This window comes from Mauremys reevesii, linkage group 1 (assembly GCF_016161935.1).
Source record: "Mauremys reevesii isolate NIE-2019 linkage group 1, ASM1616193v1, whole genome shotgun sequence".
Taxonomy (NCBI): domain Eukaryota; kingdom Metazoa; phylum Chordata; order Testudines; family Geoemydidae; genus Mauremys; species Mauremys reevesii.
Genome location: NC_052623.1, coordinates 255,603,586 through 255,623,966, shown reverse-complemented (window position 1 = coordinate 255,623,966; position 20,381 = coordinate 255,603,586). Strand labels below are relative to the sequence as shown.

Sequence of the window (20,381 nt, the reverse complement as noted above, 5' to 3'; positions counted from 1 at the left end):
CAGATACCCCCTTTGGAAGACTTCCCCAGACTGGATTAGGGATACTGGCGTGATCTCACCTTGCAGCCCCCAAAGAAGGAATTGGGTGGACTAAATGGACAGTGCCCCTCTCTATCTGAAGCCACTAGAATTTACAATGAAAATTAATGGAGGGGAGGCTCTGGGCCTGGGTAGCTTTAGATAGAGTACCAGGTACTTAGGAGGATTTCCACTTCTGAGCCATGGAAGCAGAAATTGACTTTTGCTTTCCAGATTTAGCTAATATTCAGAAAGGGAATCTAGCACCTGCCGTCCAGATTTGAACACCTCAGAATTCAGGAGTGCTCAGGCTCAATTCGGACAGCTGTTATTTCATTTCTCTCAAATCAAATATACTGATCTACTGTAGATTGCTGTAGAAAAAGTAGGATAAAATTGAGCAAGAAATGCTTCCCAGTTGTTTTTAGGACTGGAATTGCAATTTTCAACAGCCATTGCCTTTAGTTTTATTTGTTTGAAAGGAAGACAGTGATATTGCATTGGCAAAATCCCCATTGGAACAAAAGAATAATAAAGGCACCTCAATTTTTCCTCATTTATGTAGCACAGTCTTATAATATGCATCCAGTTATCCTCCAATCACACACGCTGAAAATTGTTCCACTTTACTGCAGTTCTGTAACCATATGGGAACCAATCCTGTCTGTGTTCTGTGCACATCCAAAATTCCTGCTGAGTGACCCGCCCTAGGAGCAAGTTACCAGTTACCCAGGGCTGGGAGACCAGGAGGGTGCAGTCTAGGGGGAGAGCCCAGGGCTGGGGTGGTGGAGGGCACTGCTGAGGGTGGGGTCAGTGCCCCCTCAGTGGGATGAGGAGCAGGCAGAGGTGGAGAAGGATGCTGGCAGATGATTTTGGGCCAACCCACATGAATCTGAACGTTGGGAGGATTGCAAAAAAGATAAATGCAGTTGTTGGTCACCTAAGAAAAAAGTTTGGAAACCAGACTCTATCTCACTGTGTTTCAGTTCCCCTTCTGCTTACATATTTTATCGTTTCTTCCCCTTCTTTGTCTGTCATGTCTATTTAGGTTGTAAGAGGTTTGGGGTGGGGACTATCTATTTGCATGCACAGCCTCTGGCACATGGGTCCCTGATCTTGGCTGAGGCCTCTGTGTTATAAATAATACATTTCAAATCCAACTTTCAAGCTTTTAGTACATTTTTGGCAATACCCAAAATGCTGATGAAATTCCACTGGTGTGCTATAACATGCATACACTTCGAAGTGTGTTTGAGATTTTACATATCTTTGCAGTCATCATCTGTTATCCCATCAACGTCACTTTCATGCCAGACATTTGCAAAGTTATGATGAAAATTTGATAGAATGAACTCTCTTCTTCTGATTTTTATTTCAAATGTGCCACACCTCACACCCCTGGCTCTGAGTTAAGGACTTTTAGGTGGTTCTTACTCTTCAGATTTTTCTGAGCAGCAAAATAGCTGTGCAATTCCAGTTCATAAAACACATCCACATCAGTCTTCTCCTCCCACTCTTGGGAAATACATGATGCTTTGGAAAGACTCTGTTTCCAGGGACAATTCATTTCCTCAGTGAAAGGATCCTATAGTCCCCTGCAACTTGCTCAGTGGACAAGGCTGGTTTCTACACTTTCCCCATCTAGCACATCTTTATGTCATTAAGAAAACTAGCAGCAGATGCACAGACATATGGAGATCAGCTAACATCTGGAAAGGCAGCTGTATTCTTCCTATTTCTGAAGCACAAATAAAATCCTAAAGCAGGAGAGAGAAAAGAGAGATTAATGTTTTCTCATTCTACAAATTTATTTAAATTTGTAGGGTGCTGTGGGAGGGAGAGGGAAACAACTCTGGTCCTTCCTAATCAGAGAAAAAAATCAGCAACGTAAAGGAAATCCCTCGCCAGCTTTGACCTGTGTGTATTGATAACTGATATTATTGGAGATCAGCTTACCCCATCTGTGGATCTAGTAATGTGTGAGTACTTCATAATAAACTATTTATTAAAAGAATTTTGCCTCTATTTCTGTTCCCAAATAGTTTTTGGGTAAATTGTTATATTTCTTAATTTATTCATGACATGAAATTATTTCTAAGAAACTAATTTCTTTGGCAAATAATTCTTGGAGCCAGGTTCTGCTATTCTTTCTTACATTAAATAATAGCTTGGTGATCTCAGTGAGACATCTCATAGATTAAGGTACTACTCAGTGTGAGTAATAGCATCTAGCTCTTAGTCTGCAGATTGTCTGTGGTAAATTCATAGATTTAAAGGCCATACGGGACTATTAGATCATCTAGTCTGACCTCCTGTATATCACAGCCATAGAATTTCACCCAGCTGCCCTTGTACTGAGCCCAATACTTCTGTTTGGCTAACGCTTCTCTTCCTGAAAGGCATCCAGTCTTGATCTGAAGCCATCAAGAGATGGAGAATTGGCTACTTCACTTGGTAGTTTGTTCCAATGGTAAATCATCCTTGTTGTTCAAAACAATTGTGTTTGATTTCACTGGAAACTTTTGAAATCAATGTTGTGTTAGGTAGTTACCTAATTATTGTTTTATTGTTTCTGTCCCCTGATTGGCTGTCTGATGGAACTAACCAACAATAGTGCAAATTTAAAATGGAATATTTGAATGCAACATTGCAGTTTGTGACTCAAAATCCAAATTGTTGCCTGCTTAGTTATGCAATTCAGAATTGACTTTTGACTAATTTTTGAACATTTACAATTTAAATGAGCTTGTGTGTGTGTGTGTGTGTGTGTGTGTGTGTACGTGCACGTGCATGCACACACGCTATCGAAGCGTGTTTTTGGAATAGTTAAGGGAAATAACAAAAAGAGAGAAACACAGCAGAAATAAATTAGTTGAAAATTCAGATAACTTTGAATGGAAACGTTTTACCCAGCAATACAGGGAGCAGAAGGAGCAGTAACAGTTTTCAGTGGCACAATGCACAAGGAAGTCTGTGTGCAGTGCCGGCTCCAGCCTTTTTGCCGCTCCAAGTGGTGGGGAAAAAAAAAAAAGAACCCGATTGAGCTGCCGCCGAAGTGCCGCCAAGGACTAAGACAGCGAGTGAACGACTTGCTGCCGAATTACCGCCAATCTGGATCAGGCCAATTGAGCTGCCGCCGAAGTGCTGCCGCTGCCGATTCAGACATGCCGCCCCAACAACGGATGCACTGCTGCCCATTTCTGTTGGCCGCCCCAGGCACTGCTTCCTTCACTGGTGCCTGGAACCGGCCCTGCTGTGTGGTAACTGTTACATCAAAAGGCATGGAACCATGCGTATTCCAGGGTGTAACTTTTCCAGGCTGGGCATTCCCCTTCAACCCCATTAGGTGTCTTGTGTCCTGGAATAACCATAATATTGCATCACAGCCTGAGTTTTACCATACCTGCACTGGAAGTCTTTCATCCAGAGCAACTCTGCCAGTGCACCAACTGTGTCAGTGAATCAGAGACTGTTGCACAGCTACTGTCTCCCTTACCCACCGGCAGAGTGAGGAAGTCTGCATGAATGACCGTATATAACTAAGCGTGTAAGTTAGATCCTTCCTTACAATCTTATATGTCACCTACGAACAGTTCACAACAGCCCTCAAGTGCTGCAGTTGATATGAACCCAATTGTTGTTGGCATAAGGCTTGAACTAACTGCTCTCTGACCTAGAGGTCTGCCGCTTGCAATTGCTAAGGTAAAAGGGTCTAGGCTTGAAAAACTTTTTCTAAGGACCTGCCCTTTCCAGTGAGCAAAGGGACAGAATGATACTGCTTTTCAGAGCTGGTAGGGGTCAGTGGCTTTGTTGGTATGGTTTTCTTCATTTCCTTTGTTCCCATTCCCTTGTTTGTTTGAACGTTCCTCCTCCTTGTTTTGTTTGTGCTGAGCTTCCTACTAAGTCCCGCATGTAACATCCCCAGGAGCACCAACATCCAGCTGCGCTATCTTCCTCCCTCCCTCCCTCTCTGCTCCTTGCTGCAAGAAACGAAAATAGATCACATCACTGTACAGTTCCGTATGTATTCATCTGTGCAAAGAGATTTCAAGTTCTTTTTTTTGGATGACCTTATGGCTGCTACTGGCCAGAACTACCCAATAAGGATGGAGAGGAAAGATTGTCCAGAAGTCAAGGCATAGGACTTGGACATAGAGTGGGAATTGCATCCACCATTTTCTGTTAGAGATTCCTTGTGTGACTAGATCTCTCTGCTAGTTCCCTATCTGTGAAACGGGGATAATATTTCCTTTTTCCCTATTTAGACTGTACATTTTTTGTGGCAGAGACTGTCTCTTACTATGTATTTGCACAGTGCCTAGCAAAGTAAGGCCCCAACTTCTTAGTAATACTATAATAATATATTCCACATGCAGACCTGCACTTCTTTCCTTCACTTTTAGTTTCTTTCTACTGACTTCCTGCTCTTCAATTTTACTAAGGCACCGTGACTTCACTACTGTACAAGCCTTCTTTTGACAGGCCCATCTCATATATGGGCACAAAAGATTTCAGTAGGGTACTCCTCTCTTTATAACTAGGGGAGGAATGAATGACACAGGATATTCTTCCATGCTGGGAGGTGTCTGGGACTCTCTCAGGTGAACAAGAGTGACCTGATATAGTTTCTAGGTGAGTGAACATTTCTCCAGGTGCATTCTAGCTGTCTCACATCAGTGTGCTTTTTCCTGCTCAAAACATTTCACCCGGAACAGATACAGGTGAATACTTTATTTAGCTATATAAACAAAATCTCCAGAAATACCTCTCTATTTAAACTACAGATGGAAAAGGCCTTTAAATCTCCCCAAGGGATAGGCCCTACGATGTTATCACTAGCACACAGGAAAGGATTTGCCTCTCCAACCTGTTCTACACTGACATTGCTCTACACTGCACATCTTCTGATCATCTTCTTTGCAGTCAATAACACATCACATTGAGGCCTAAGATGATAGAATGGGAAGGAACACCTGGGCTAGGAGACAGCTTTTAGCAAATGGGCTCTTCTTTGATCATGATACACAAATTAAAGGTAATCTGAAACCATAGTATTTACTTAGATAACTAAAGAATTATATAGTTCATTTTAAACAACTTTAAAAATAGAATTTATCTTAAAACAGCATAGAAAGTTGCCTGCTTTTCTCATGCATTCCCATGGTGGATGTATTTCCTGTGTTCTAACCTACAAAATCAGACTTTCAATATGGCAGCTTCATTTTTGGATCTTATTTAAAATAATAATAATAATAAATTAATAATTAATAAAAAATAACAAACTTCTAGGCCTGCCTCTAGTCAACAGAGCAGAAAAAAAATTGTGCTTTTAACTCTTGGGAGCTGAGTCTAAGGTGGTGGGCATGGATATAGAAAGCTAGATCAACAGATTCTATTTGCTTTTGGTTTTTTTTAATTACTGATTTAGGTTTGTTTTTGTTTTTGCAGTTATTGTTTTCCTTCATAGGGGATGGAGACTTCATACCCCCAAAATGGAGGCTTTACTGCTTGAAGGCCAGTTTCTACAGGTGTTTGTGTAGCACTTGTCATTGATGGACTTACTTGTGTGAGTTAGTCAGGGCCGTCTCTAGGTTTTCTGCCGCCCCAAGCAAAAAAATTTTTGGCTGCCCCCCGTCCCAGCCCTGGCCTCCACCCCCATACCCGCCTGCTGCCCCAGCCCTGGGCTCTCCCCCCCTCCCCCACACCCTGCCGCCCCAGCGCTGGGCTTCCTCCCCCACCAGTGCCCCCCACACACACACCTCCTGCCGCCCCAGCCCTGGGCTCTCCCCTCCCCGCACCCTCCTTCCGCCGCAGCCTTGGGTCACTGGTAACTCGCTCCCAGGGCGGGTCATTCAGCAGGAATTTTGGATGTGCACAGAACACAGACAGGATTGGTTCCCATATGGTTACAGAGCTGCAGTAAAGTGGAACAATTTTCAGCTTGTGTGATTGGAGGATATCTGGATGCATATTATAAGACTGTCCTCCATAAATGAGAAAAAGTTGAGGTGCCTTTATTATTCTTCTGTTCCACTCTCTTTCTATGGGGAATTTGCCAATGCAATATCACTGTCTTCCTTTTAAACAAACAAACAAACAAACAAACAAAACAGGCAATGGCTGTTGAAAATAGCATTCCAGTCCTAATAACCACTGGGAAGCATTTCTTGCTTAATTTTATCCTACTTTTTCTACAGCAAGTCACAGTGGATCAGTATATTGGATTTGGGAGAAATGAAGTAACAGCTGCCCAAACTGAGCTTGAGCACTCCTGAATTTTGAGGTGTTCAACCCGGGCAGGCCGGTGCGGGGGGGGGGGGAGGCTGTGGGCTCCACGGGGGAGCACGGCAGCATGTATGCAGCAGCATGTCTGGTGCTGTGCAGAGCCAGACACACTGGTCTAAGTGGCACGGTAAGGGGGTTGGGGGGTTGGAGAAGGGGTAGGAGGTTCCAGGGGCAGTCAAGGGGCAGGGAGCGGGGGTGGATGGGTCAGGGGTTCGGGGGCAGTCAGGGGACAGGCAGCAGTTGGATAGGCATGGGAGTCCCAGGGGTTTGTCAGGGGACAGGTAGGGGGTGGAGTCCTGGGGGGAAGTTGGAGGGGGTCTCAGGAGGGGGCAATCCGGGGACAAGGACCAGCGGTGCTTAGATAGGGGCTGGGGTCCCAAGGGGCAGTTAGGGGCAGGGGTCTCGGGAGAGGGTGGACAGGGAGCGGTGGCGGGTTGGATGGGTTGGGGTTTCTGTGGGGGGCAGTCAGAGGGAGTGGATGGTGGCAGGGTGGGGCTTCCCTCCCCCTGGAGTGTCCTGGTTTTTTAATGTTAAAATATGGTCTCCCTACCATTCACAGCACTCACAGCATGCTGCTGCATGAGGTCCCCCTCCTTCTTTTCCTGTTGGTAGTGGCCAAGGGAATGCTGGGAAATGTAGTTCTTTACCTGCTCCAGGGCTGGCTCTATAGCCAGGGAGCTAACCAATTAACTACAGCTCCCAGAGCCCCCTGTTGGTTCTCAGCTCCCCTGCCGCCCCTGCAAATGGGCTGCCCCAAGCAGGTGCTTGTTTTGCTGGTGCCTAGAGCTGCCCCTGGAGTTAGTGCAGTTCCATGTCAGAGCTGCAGAAACTGGTCTTTGGAAAACTGCATTTTCTTATCTTTATGGTTCAATCCAAATGATCTTTTCTTTCTTTCCCTTATTTCTATCCCTCCTCCAGCAGTTTCTCTCCCCACGTCTCTTGATGATGGGTTAGTATTAAATCATTTTTAACCTGGGATTTTTGATAGAGAATGCAAAATGGCAAGAACTAAAAAGAAGCTATGCTTGACCACACTCCATTGCAATGCCCAGGAGTGGCTCCAGGCTCCAGCACGCCAAGCGTGTGCTTGGGGCGGCATGCCGCGGGGGGCGCTCTGCCGGTTGCCGGGAGGGCGGCAGGCAGCTCCGGTGGACCTCTCGCAGGTGTCCCTGCAGAGGGTCCGCTGGTCCCACAGCTTCAGTGGAGCATCCGCAGGCACGCCTGCGGGAAGTCCACCGGAGCTGCAGGACCAGCAGACCCTCTGCAGGCACATCTGCAGGAGGTCCACTGGAACCATGGGACCAGCGACCGGCAGAGCGTCCCCCGCAGCGTGCCGCCGTGCTTGGGGCAGCGAAATGGGTAGAGCTGCCACTGGCAATGCCGGTCAGGCAAAGTTCAGGTCCTGGCCTGACAGCCAATTGCATGTGTTCTGCATGCACTTTCCAAACACCCTGTGGGAACATGCATCCTTCTGGGGTCAATGGAAGTGCTGGCCAAGAAGTAAGGAAGGATGGGAATATTGCAAACAAGTCTGCTCATCTCTTATTAATACAGATCCAGTCACCATGATCTTGGTGGATTTCATTACTTCCTTCATTGCCTGCTGAACATCCCTCATGGGCCAATACCACTCTACCCAGCAAGAGGCAACCCTTCTGCCACCAGGCATAGGGCAAGCTCAGCCACAGGTGTACACTAGGTAGTTGCCCAGGGATGCAAAACATCTAGTGACTCTTGATTGAGCAGTTGCAGGGCTGTGGGGTGCAGATATTTCACAGTTAACTTGAGGTGGCAATAATCCTGGAGCCAAGTCTGACTGATCAGGTGTTATTCTATTAATGGAATATCTAAACAAAAGGACTACAATGACTATTCCTCTAACAAAAGAATAATACTTTCAAACATCAAATATTATGGGTCTGACTCAAAACCCCCAAAGGCAGGCATATTCAAAGATGACAGTCAGATAAAAGCCTTAAGCAGCATGTCCTGAGTTTGAGTCTCACAGCAAAATTTCTGCTCATCCCTAATGTCAATACTGTAGTGTACTAGTGGGGTGGGAATTGTGAGATGAACTGCTAGACATACCTCAGAGGAGCGGCTAAAGGAAATTCTCTTGTGAACTTCTCCGGTGTCTGCCCAATGGCCCTTCTGAAGAAGCTAGAGAATATCTTCAGTGAACGGCCCTGCAATCGTCTCAAGCAAATAGGTTCTATTATCCCAGGCTCTTTGTGAGCTATTACTGGGTGCATGATGTCTAATGCATTTGCCTGCATCGTCACTGCACTGCCAGTATCCAATTCATTTGCTTTGTCAAGTGCTTGGGATTACCTGAAATTAAAAAGATGCTGATTTACAATGAAAGTCTGTTCTAGGAAATAAAATAACCTCTCTCAGCTCAGTCCTCAGGATTGGCTGAGCTGCAGTCAGCACGGAACACAAGGGGAGGAGGGCAAAGGTGTCTCTAAGCTACTTTTGTGCCCCTTTTCCCCAGATCCTAGGTGCCAGAATATGCACCCAGGAGCAACAGCTCCCAAGGAGCCATTCTGGCTGTTGGTGACCCACAGCTGCAGCAGCAGTGCTAAGGCTGTGCCCTGGCACACCCCCTGCACTGGGGTTGGTGGAGGGTTGATGTAGAGAGAGCTACACTCTGTGCCACCTGGAAATTCCACGATCCCAGGGAAATTCCTAAATACCCAGCAAAGTCGGCTTTCCACATGTCTTGCATTACCAGAGCAGTAAGCAGACAGAACAAGGCCCAGGATATGGCCCTCTATTTATGGCCCTGTACACTGTGTGACAGCCAGAAACGGCAAAAAGCCACAACTTCAAGCAAACAATAAAACATGGAAGATCTCATCAGGCACCTGTGACCAGGCATGCCCTTTCCCAGTACCAGGGCTGGCCCTAGATTTTGAAGGACTGATAATTAACTCCTGAGGGCTCCATCCAGCTTCCGCCCAAACCCTGACCAGCTCTACCCACCTCTGTGTACTCTCTTTTGGCCACTGCTGGCCACATCTTTTTGTGAGGCTCTGGCAATCCATGCTACAGGTGCAAGGAGGCCAAGAGGTAGAGCCAAAGTACAGCTTTCCTAGTGGGGACTAAGGAGGGAAATTAGGGTAGTCCATTGTTGCCATTGGGACCACATGGGGACATGCATGGACAATCAGAGATAATACTCTAGCTCAGGTGTGTGCATGGAATGTGGGGTGTCTTAAGGCTAAGCAGACATATATTTTGCATAAGCCACCCCTCTTCATCACCAGGAGTCTGGAGTGACTTTAGAAGTAGTCCTGATTTAGCTTCAGCTGTTAGCACTAAGGAAACCTCCTTGAGAAACATGTAGAGAGTTACAGCTTTAGGACAATGGCAGTAGGAAAGCTGCTTTAGCTATCCAAACTCTAATGCTAAAGTGCTGCCTGGAATTTTATCTCCTTGGAGCATTCCAGCAAGGATTTAGGCAGAACTGTTACCTCTTCACTGAGTTAGAGCGGGAGAACAGAGAGGCATGGAAGGTTGTCACAACTTTGGGCCAGTTCTATTCAAATTGATTTATGATGTTGCAGACATCCTTCTCCTGTAACAACAAAACACACTGCGCTCTAATGGAGAATTACCTCCAAGGAGAGCATGTGGTGTTTCTCTTTCTGGCCTTCTTTGGGTTTATGACTGGGAAAACAGTTCTGTTTCTGTTGGGTACTCCCTACTGTGGCAGTTGTCAAAGTGCTCACTGGCTCACTATAGCCCCTCTGAGAGACTGAGTTTGTGGTAACCTCCCATGGCCATAAATTTCCACCCTAGAGACTTTTCTACTCCAGCAGAGGCTATCACAAATAAGGGCTGATTTTGGCACTTCATGTTTTTTTCTTATTATTTACTTTTTAGTGAAGTGAACAAATGAGACTCTTCAGAGTGTAAAAGATCTTCCTGCTTTTCCATGTGTGTCTTGGGGAAGGACACGACAGCACTGCCAAAAGAGACTTTATAAAATGCATTGGTTTCAAGCACATTATCACGCTGAGATTAAAAACAACATAACATTTCTCTATATTAGTTGGTATGAGAGGAAACTTCAGAAACCAGTCTGCTCTTGGATAATGTCTGTCTATTACAGCTATCTATAAAATATTTCCTTCTTGTTTCACCATATCGGAGAGATAGGGTCTGATCCAGAACCCACTGAGGTCACAAGAATGACTCCCATTGGGTCAATGTCCATGGGTTTTATAATCCAAAGCCTATTGAAGTGAATGGGAAAAACTACCACTGAGTCATGATCCCATTTGGATTAGATTCTTATTTTGCAGCCCTGAAAAACTGGAAACAGCATTATGTTCTCCCTGCAATAAACATACATTGGCATAGTGCTCACTGGTGTCATTCATAGGGTTTTGTATGATTTCTTGTCTGAAGGAAAGGGAAATAAATGTATAAGATTCACAATGGTAGTAAAAGAATGATTTTTGTATCTGTGTGATTTGCTCAATACTTATTTTGTGTTCAAGTCACTACTGGGATGAAAACAAGGCAAGCAGCAGTCTGGACTTGAAAGAGGAACAAAGTATCTGTCATTTCGGGCCAGTTCTTAAGTGAACCTAAATGGAATTTTGGAAAAGGGAGAAAAATACTTGTCACAATACTAATGAAATACAGGACCCTCCAGCGTGGCTACTTTAGAAATAAGAAAACAGTCTTTAAGAAAACATTTTGAATATAAAAGTCTCTGACTAAAAAAGAAACTATTGCAAGCTTAACTCTTGGTGGTATATGTAAATATCTAAGCAACGGTGACCCACCATGAGTTACAAGTTGGCAGTGCAGTTACCAAGTAGGCTAATGCAGAAGCAGCCTTCATCAAAGTTTGTGGGATAGTTCTCAGAGGGAAGTAGTGGCAATTCCATCTCTTGTGTCTTTTTAGAAGTAGATGAGATAAAGCACTAGGAAATGTTCTGTATGAAACAGTCTTGTGCGGGATGGACTGGGTGACCAAATAAAGCACATCCATCTCTAATATCTAAGACCATGCATGCGCACACCCACACCGATACCCTGAGAGCCTGCATTTGGTGAGAAGGGGAATGTTGGCCAAGACACACTGTTGAAAAGTGATCTGGGAATCTCTTATGTTGGTCTGTCATATCCCCTACCTCTTTGTCTGTCTTGTCTATTTAAATTGTAGGTTTTTCAGGATAGGGACTATCTCTTATTATGTTTTTCATAGGGCCGTGCACAACTGGGCCCAGATCTTGGCTGTAGTCTCTGGGCACTATAATAGAAATTGGGAGGGCCGGGGGGAGAGTCAATAAGAATGTCTCCATTGACTAGATGATTCTTGGATCAGGCATTATATGACAGCATTGATCAGAAATCCCCTTCCTTCAGACCATCACAATTTTTGTGGATGATGTGAATCAGCTGCATCATCATCATAAAATGATACATATAACTATGATATAAATACCTAGTAATACTACAGGAAACTCCTTTGGGGCAAAAACTGGAAAAGAGATGGTAAGTCATACAAATGGTCCTGTGCTATTCTTTGATATTGCACAGGTAACTCATGTCAAAGCTGTAAGTGTAGGAGGAAGTCAAGTCAGCAGAAAAGTTTCTAGATGAGTTTATAATAATTAAATTCAGACTTTCTTGTGACTGGCTGGCTGCAAATCTTTCCCCATCTTGATGTTTGTGCTAAATTTACAAGCTCATAAACACTGAGTAATGAAATCAGAAATCGCTTTCTGTAAATACATACACAAACCCTGAAGGAAATGTAAATCACTGGGGTTAAGAGAATTTAAAGTGTGTGTATGTGTGTGCGTGCGTGTGTGTGTGTGGGTGTGGGTGTGTTGGAAGATGAGGGTGGTTAGGGATTGAATTAAAATGCTGAGCAAGAAAAAATAAAAATGCAAAAAAGGAACACAAAGTTTATGAAGATAGAAAAAAATTTCTAAGAAATATAGCAAAGGTTTAATATCTGTATTTGGGGCCAGGTGAACAGTTCAGAGAGTTCATGCAAACCTGGCCCGTATAGAGGGGTTTGTATTCTCTAAATACATTTGCAAACAAGAGGCTTGAATGTATCATGTTCAGGCCTTGGCCCCATCAAATCTCACAGCCTACTAAGCAATGTCATCCTGGTCAGTTATTGGATAGGAAAACATCAGGAAGTGCAGCTAGTAATTCAGTAAGAGGCACTTTTCTAAGGATGTGTCTACACGTCAAACTGGGGGTGAAAATTCCAGCTTGAGGAGATATACCCATGCTAGCTCTGATCAAGCTAGCATGCTTAAAGATAGAATGTAGCCACCGTGACACAAGAGGTGAGAGGGGCTAGCCACCCTATATACATACACACTCTCAGGGCAGCTAGTCCCTCCTGCTGCTCCCACCCCTGCAGCTACACTCTATTTTCAGTGTGCTCGCTAGATCAGAGCTAGCGTGAGTATGTCTCCCCAAGCTGAGAATTACACCCTCAGTTCAAAGTGTAGACATACCTTAGGCCTTAGCTACACTTGCGAGTTATAGTGCAATAAAGCAGCCCCGGGCACCCTAGCTCACTCCCTGTCCACACTGGCAAGGCACGTAGATCACTCTGACTCCACAGCTACGGCCCTGCTGTACTCCACCTTGGCGAGTGGAATAACGTTTGCTGCGCCCCCTGCTGGAGCACCACGGCACCAGTGTGAACGAGCTGTTGCATTACTGTGCTGCAATCAGCCTCCGGAAACGTCTCACAATCCCCTTAAGTCAAGTAGCCACTCTTGTCACTGTTGTGAAATCGGCTGCAGGAATGTGGAAATGCCCTTTCAAAGCTCCCTTTTGGAGAACCCGGCTGCTTATCAGATCCAAGAAAAAACAAACATTTACTGTTTGCTTTGAGTGAATGAGAGAGAGGCGGGGAGGGGGGGTCTGAACTTTACAGGACAGCATGCTGACACACTCTCAGCACCCCAAAAACCCACTCTCTCGCCCCCCCCCCACATACACACAACACATTCCCTGTCACACTCCACCCCACACCATCCCATTTGAAAAGCACTTTGCAGTCACTCTGGGATAGCTGCCCATAATGCACCGTTCCCAATGTCGCTTCAAGTGCCACAAATTTGGTCACTCCAGTGTGCTTGCAGCTGTCAGTGTGGACAGACAGCAGCGCTTTTCCCTACTGCGCTTGACAAAGGCGAGTTTAACTCACAGCGCTCTACATCTGCAAGTGTAGCCATGCCTTTAGGTCAGCACTGTGCCAATTTCCTAACATCGAGAGGGCCTTGCTCATGGAAGTGATGTCTTCTGGATGAGTTGTAAAATAAAGGTATTGATCATTCTTAGCTAGATTCCAATGTAATAATCCACCCACCTAAATTCTCCCTATGCACTTTCAGCTGGCACTATCATCCTTCACTTCCTTTATCAAAAGCTGTTGTACAGTGTCACTGTTAAATAGCAGTTGCATTTCCGTGGGGGATAAATGATGTCTATATATACATAATTTGTATAGTGCCTGGGAGATAGTTATAGATATAAGGCACTATTACAGAGACAAGTGATTCTATAGAAATCGATCTGTCCAGAATTTCAATCTATTTTCTATCCCCCTCTAACTTTGAATTGTAAGTAGTGATTAGTCTGGAAAATATACATGGTTATAATAGATTTTGTTTTCCCCTGGAAACTTGGAAATTAAAAGATAAAACATCCATCCTATCATTCAAATAAAAATAGCCGTGTTTTTAAGTATTACAGCAATATCTTAGGATACTTTGGTCACCTGTTCCACAACATAGGGAAAATTTAAGAATACAAAATTTCACACCTGTATAGATGTTTCTATGCATGGGGCAGTTTCCATGGAAAGGATGCTTAAAAAGTTATGAATGAATCGTCATTATTTTGACTGGATCTCTGCCAGCTGCTTGGCCATTAACATTTTAATGGCCTAGTGATTAAAGTTTGAATTACTAAACAGACATATCCATAGATAAGTTCATATTAGATATATCTAGGCTTCGAAGAATTCAATTTTTATTTTTTCAGAATGTTGACAGATAAGCTCGATGTTTATGTTTAAACATTTATTTTAAAAGTAATATATTGATTTAAATGTACGCAATTGTGGGAAATTATAGATTTTAAGCATTTTTAATGTTTTTTCTTCATTTTAAATCTTTACATTTGCAGGACTTTACCACCAGGGAGCGGAGGGGTCAGACAACAGGGGGAATCAGAAAATAATACAGGACAAAAATGGAGATTCAAAAAGTTAAAGATTTGTAACTGTTAAAACACAAATTGTTAAGATCATCTGTCAAAATATACAATGTAAATATCCTGAAATCAAACTGGAATAAGTTCTCAAAGCAACATTTTTCTAACTTTGTCTGTCTGTACATTTTGATTGCCGTTGATGGAAATATGTTTTGTTTGTTAGTTGTGTGTGTACAGTGAAATCAACACTTACCAATATGGGGGGAGGGATAGCTCAGTGGTTTGAGCACTGGCCTGCTAAACCCAGGGTTTCCAAGTTCAATCCTTGAGGGGGCCGTTTGGTGATTTAGTTAGGGCTTGGTCCTGCTTTGAGAAGGGGGTTGGACTAGATGACCTCCTGAGGTCCCTTCCAACCCTGATATTCTACAAAAAGCAATCTAGTCCTTTCAACGCTGGCTATATCATAGACATGGTACTCTGACCACGCCAACAGACTCAGCTGTAGCCTGCAAGGAGGCTGTGTAACCTCTCCTTACAGATACTATAGGTGGAGTCTGAGCAATAAAACAAGGGTTGAGTGACTTCCTGACTATATGTGACTAACAGGGTGACATGTCCTTCCCCTGTGACAGTATTAGATTCTCAAAATGAGGCTCCTTTCTGGTCCTGAATCAGAGAGAAAACCTCTAGACCATATTATTTTTATTTGTATTGTGGTTGTGCTTAGGAGCTCCACTCCTGGACTCTGGACCCCATTGTGGTAGGCACTGTACAGACACAGAACAACAAGCTGGCCCTTACCCCAACGAGCTTATACTCCAATAAAAGCTTACAACCCAAGGAGTCAATTTTCTTGCCCAGTGCAAGGTTGTTTCCCACAATATATTTTCTGCATCAGCCTGTACATTGGTTAAAGCTGATACTGAAATGTCCTTGGCTCCCTTAGTGTGTGCCACTGGCTTAAGTCTCTCTTCCTGTTGATTATTTTTCCAGCCATGCTTTTCCCAGATGCTCAGCGGTTTAAGAGATGGTCGTCATCTGCCCCCGTGAGCCCGGTGCTGCAGAACTCGCTGGATGATGTGAACATGCTTTTTGAGGTTCAGTATGCTGGGGCAATGGGCATACCGGCATCTGTCTCTATACCGGAATAGTGTCATTGTTTCCCATTCATCACAGCCTCCCCATTTCACCCTATCTCTGAGCTCTGCCCCAGCCTCTAACCTGAGTTACTGACCACTGTGCGGTCCCTTATGGTTAGTAGCCCACTGCTGGTATCAAACAGAGAGGGATTGGAGATGTATATACTTTTAAAAGTATAAAATATCTCTATTTCAGATTCTACATACATGTACATTCAATAAATTAAAATATACCTAAATTTGAGAAACCCTCAATTCAAAGTGAACTCCTGATTTAAAACAAACATACAAAACTTCCCAAGAAATGACGTCCCTTCAGCCCATGGGTAAACCTGACATTGGTACCTGGAGTTCAATAGATGTGACTTCTGTCGGACCAACAGGGAGGGCACGATCCAGAACCAATGCCCCCCCTGAACATACCCCATCTTCTGCCCTCTAACCAGTAACCATATAGTGCCATTTTGATTCCTTGATCCAAAGCATCAGTGCCAAACAAATCAATGCTTAGCAGCACAGCACCATGCCTGGCAGTGCCAAGGAATCAAAATGAAAAACAAACCTCCCGGGACAGCACGACTATTTCACCTGTACAGAGCAGGCTCAAATCCTCTGTTCAGGCCACATTTGAAAATGATTTTGGTGCTTTGACCCTAGTAGCCATTGCAAAGCCACTGCATGATCTGCCACAGTTCAGCATGACTAGAAAAGATCCTGAACTGTAAAAGGAAGGGTATCATAGGCCAGTGTTAACATGTGTTGGTAACACAGTGTAGTGGCCCCAGAACTGGAAGGGCAGGAATTAAGGTGCAGTGGTGGAATTTTAGAGGGCAACTTGAACAGTGTCTTTTTACTCTACCCTGGCTTAGTTCTTTGCTTGCATTTTACCAAGAAAAAGAAATAAGAACAAACTCTAAATTAATGTTTACTCTATATATAGACTCTCAGAGGATAAATAGCTTTCTGTGTTCTGATTTTGTACCAGTTTCTTTTAGCTGAGATTGAAATTGACAAAAATCTGAGGCTTTCCATAAAAGATGAGGAGCTGGCTTCGCTGAGGAAGGCCAAAGAATTTGACACTGTCTGCAATGACATTATCCCCAAGAGCATCACAGAGATTCGTCGGCTGAGTGCCAGGCTGTCTGACTACCCGAGGGTCCTAAAGAAAGAAGATTTTGAAAGGACAGTTTTGACCATGGTCTACACAGCTTACAGGGCAGCTCGATCTCGGAAGCACCAGAAAGACTCTTGGGCCGAATCCTTCATCAGTCTCTACAAGGCCCTGAAGCATGACTTGATGTTCTCATGGAGCAAAAAGCCACTGCACTGAAGGAATTTATACACCAAGAATGCAACAAGCTCTGATGAGAAGGGGACACATAGCACGTCCACCACTTTATTCTGTAAACAATTTAAGTCTAGGCGTAGTTAAGGATTCTTTATTCTCTAGCTCCCCCTAGTGGGATCCTGTTATAGAAACATGTTAAACAGGAAAAACATCTTGTCTGCTTCAGTCCCTGGCATCCATTCTCATGTGGGCAAAGAAGAATGTTTTATTACTGAGGTAGAAGGGAATATTTATATTATATATATATATATATATTTAAAGTTATTCCCAAAGGATGAAGGAAGGGCACGTTCATCTGGCAAGTTTGGGGGGAAGTTTTAGAAACCCATTTCCTGTTTTGGAAACTAGTAGATATTTTGAAGTTGCATTAAACAAGTCCATCCCTGGTGTAATATCAACAAAGTTAATGGCTTTATGTCTGAGATGATTTGGGCTTGATCTATCTTGGGGGTGAAGGGGAGTATGCTCTGGTAACTACTTTGCACAGCAAGCTCAGAAGGAGAATGTGCTGGGGAATGCTACCTTCCTGGCTAGAAATGGGGTGTAAAAAGAGAGAAAGAGAGAGAGAGAGAGAGAGAGAGAGAGAGAGAGGCCCACTATAAAATGAAGAAGAGTCGTGGCAATTAGAGCTTGGAGGCTTTGGCAAGAGTAAAATCATCAATATTCTTGTAAATCAAGCTGGCTGACTTGCTTCCCAGGTATTGGCAAACTATTTTAATCTCTTGTTCACATACATTGGGTTGAGCCAGTTTTTATTCACAAGAATGTTTGTTTGTGGAAGGACACATAGTTATCTGTGTGTGCATTCTCCCCAGAAGAGCTCTCACAGCCAGTCTATAAAGGTCCTTCCCTTATTTGCACATGTCTCTGAGCCTGCAACTATCTGTCCATGTGGAGTCAACTGCAGGATCAGAGCTTAAATTAATTTAACAATTACACATTTTTCAGCTTGTCCCTATAACTCAAAGTCACTGAACTAGTCTCCCGGTTCAGAACTTCTCTGAAGTTTGTGAAGGGTGTAAAAAATCAAGACTTTTATGGATAATTCATGGACAGAGGAAAGGTATTCATCAGAGAAATTATTTGCAATGAACAGTTCAACCTGTTCTAGTGACAATGTCCTAAGATTTAAAACAGGTTATACTAATGCTGTTTATCTACCTATGTCCGATATTTCTAGCATGTCTCACAGTAGTATCTGAGCACTTCTGAAAAGCTGTTACCCCCTTAATATTTGCACCTGTGCTCTCTCTCATTGACTCTCACACACTACACTCAGTCTTTCTCTCTTTAATCATCCACTTTACTTCACTGTCTAAAGTTTATAAATAGAGACAGGCCCAAACCAAAACCGGCCAGGGAAATAGTATGGATTTGAAGGGCCAGACTCGGAGCCCCACACTGCTCCTTTTGCATCACTCAGGCTGTGCAGAATTTCCCTGCAAGTCCCTTATTGTGAGGATATTCCACTAGGTGGGTGATTTCCCAGTAAATGTGGAGCCAGCAGAGCCACCTCCTACACTTCCCTCTCTGCAGCTTGAACTGCAGACAGGGTGTTAGGGACAGTCAAGGGCAAGCAGGGGGAGTTATCAGAGCACAGTGTGCTCTGGCAGTCCTCAGCTGGTGTATGACCTTGCCTGCTCGTGCTCTTTAGAGTTTTGCAAAGTTATAAACAACTGAAAATAGGGTTTTATAATGGCAAGTCTGAGGCATCTTTAAAAACAGGTGTAGCTAATTGTGTTCATGTGTGAAAGAGTATTCATACCCAAAACACCACGTTGTGCATCCTTTAAAACTGGCCTACACTTAACACATCTAACAGAAACATTCCAAATGAAAAGCAATACATACCTTCCACTCCTGTGCCCGGAGCAACACAACTCATTGCTAGCCAAACTACCATATGATACAACCTTTATTAATTAACGCTTCCCCGAAAAGGACGTCAGTCTTCCAGAATGCCCTTTCCCAAACTCCCACCACCATAAGCAGGCCAGCAGATGTCCCATGTGTAATGTCTCTTCTGCACCATTCTGGGACACCACCCTCCCATATTTCACAATCTTGTGGATTACTCTCTTTTTCCAGAGTGGAATGGAATGCGAGTAGAGGGGAGCACCCATATGTGCCTTATTTCTTAAAAGCAAACACAAATGGTCTGTTTTTTCCTTTTTAAAATTACCCTGTCATATAATTAATTTACTCATGGAGGGTAATTACCATGAGTGTTCATCCTGCTTTTACTCTGTGCTCCTATTCCATTCCCTAGAGTGATATCTGCTGGGAGAGACTGGAACCAGAGCATTCAGGCACTCCCGCCACAGGCCAGTGGTGCTATGGTCTTCCTTACTGTGACAACAAGCAGGACTGAAGCAATAAGTATGAAGTAGAATTGGCTACACAGAGAGGTCTCTCTCACAGCAGGTGGTACTGTACTGCATACAAGGTTCATCTGCCAGTGAGCATCATAAGCCCCTCAGAAAATGATCAGTACAAACATTGCTCAGAACATCCTCTACCATTCCCCGTGGATTACTGTACTTTACAAATTATCTTTATTTCTTCACTGTTAAATTAAGTCTTTTCAGGCTTGTTATCCCCTCCCTTCTGGCCCAATTTCTGTGGATAATGTAACAAAAGAGAAATACTATTGTGTCACTCACATTGCCCAAGTTTATTTAATACAGAATCATTAATGAAATAATAAAACTATAATCGAGAACTACTTGACTGTTTGGTGTATTTGTTAAAGGAAGTAACTCCACTGAGGATATGTGGTAACTTGCAGATGTAACATGCCCTTATTTCAGGAGCTGATTTGCTATTTAACTACCCTGCAGCATGCTCTCAGTCGCTGGATATCTTTCAATCTGTGGAGCTCCATCCCCACAAAGCATAACCATTAGAGATGGGCAGGAAATGGGATTTCTGTTCATTGGGAAACTCCATCACTTATCAGAGAGGTAGCCGTCTGGTTCTGTAAAAGCAGCAAAGAATCCTGTGGCACCATTGTAATTGTTTCAAAAAGGTAAACAAATTTCATTTTCATGTTGCAACGTTTTAATATAAAATATTAAATATAATATACAGATGTAAATATTAAAATTAATATAATAGCAAAAAATGAAACAAGACTGTTTTTGCCTTATTGAAACTAAATATTTCAACATTACCAAAATGAAATTAATCATCTCCATGGTCTTCCATCAGAAATGTTGTTGAAATCAACATGTTTCCACCAAATGTTTTGATTTCAATCAAACTGCATTTTCTGATGGAAAATTACTCTGTGGAAAATGTTTCTACCAGCTTTGATAACCACACTGCCAGGACATCGGGATAATTCTAGTAGCTGGATCTCTTTCCCCTTACAATAAGAA

At 43.6% G+C, this 20,381-nt stretch overlaps 1 protein-coding gene across 3 annotated transcripts in view; it reads left to right on the top strand.

Moving 5' to 3' along the window:
- The window catches only part of FAM180A (family with sequence similarity 180 member A), a 37,097-nt gene extending 17,268 nt beyond the window's left edge, over window positions 1-19,829 (top strand). The window contains exons 2-4 of one of the 3 annotated variants that reach the window (XR_005582810.1): window positions 15,508-15,611; window positions 16,639-17,217; window positions 19,271-19,829. Coding sequence is in view for 2 of the 3 variants with exons in the window: in XM_039481484.1 (XP_039337418.1) it covers window positions 15,508-15,611; window positions 16,639-16,983 (449 nt within the window). In the remaining variant the exon portion in view is untranslated. Of the gene's footprint in view, window positions 1-14,495; window positions 14,629-15,507; window positions 15,612-16,638 lie in introns of those variants that run through there. The other 2 variants (XM_039481495.1, XM_039481484.1) reach the window with 2 other exon arrangements.
- The last annotated feature ends 552 nt before the right edge of the window (window positions 19,830-20,381 follow it).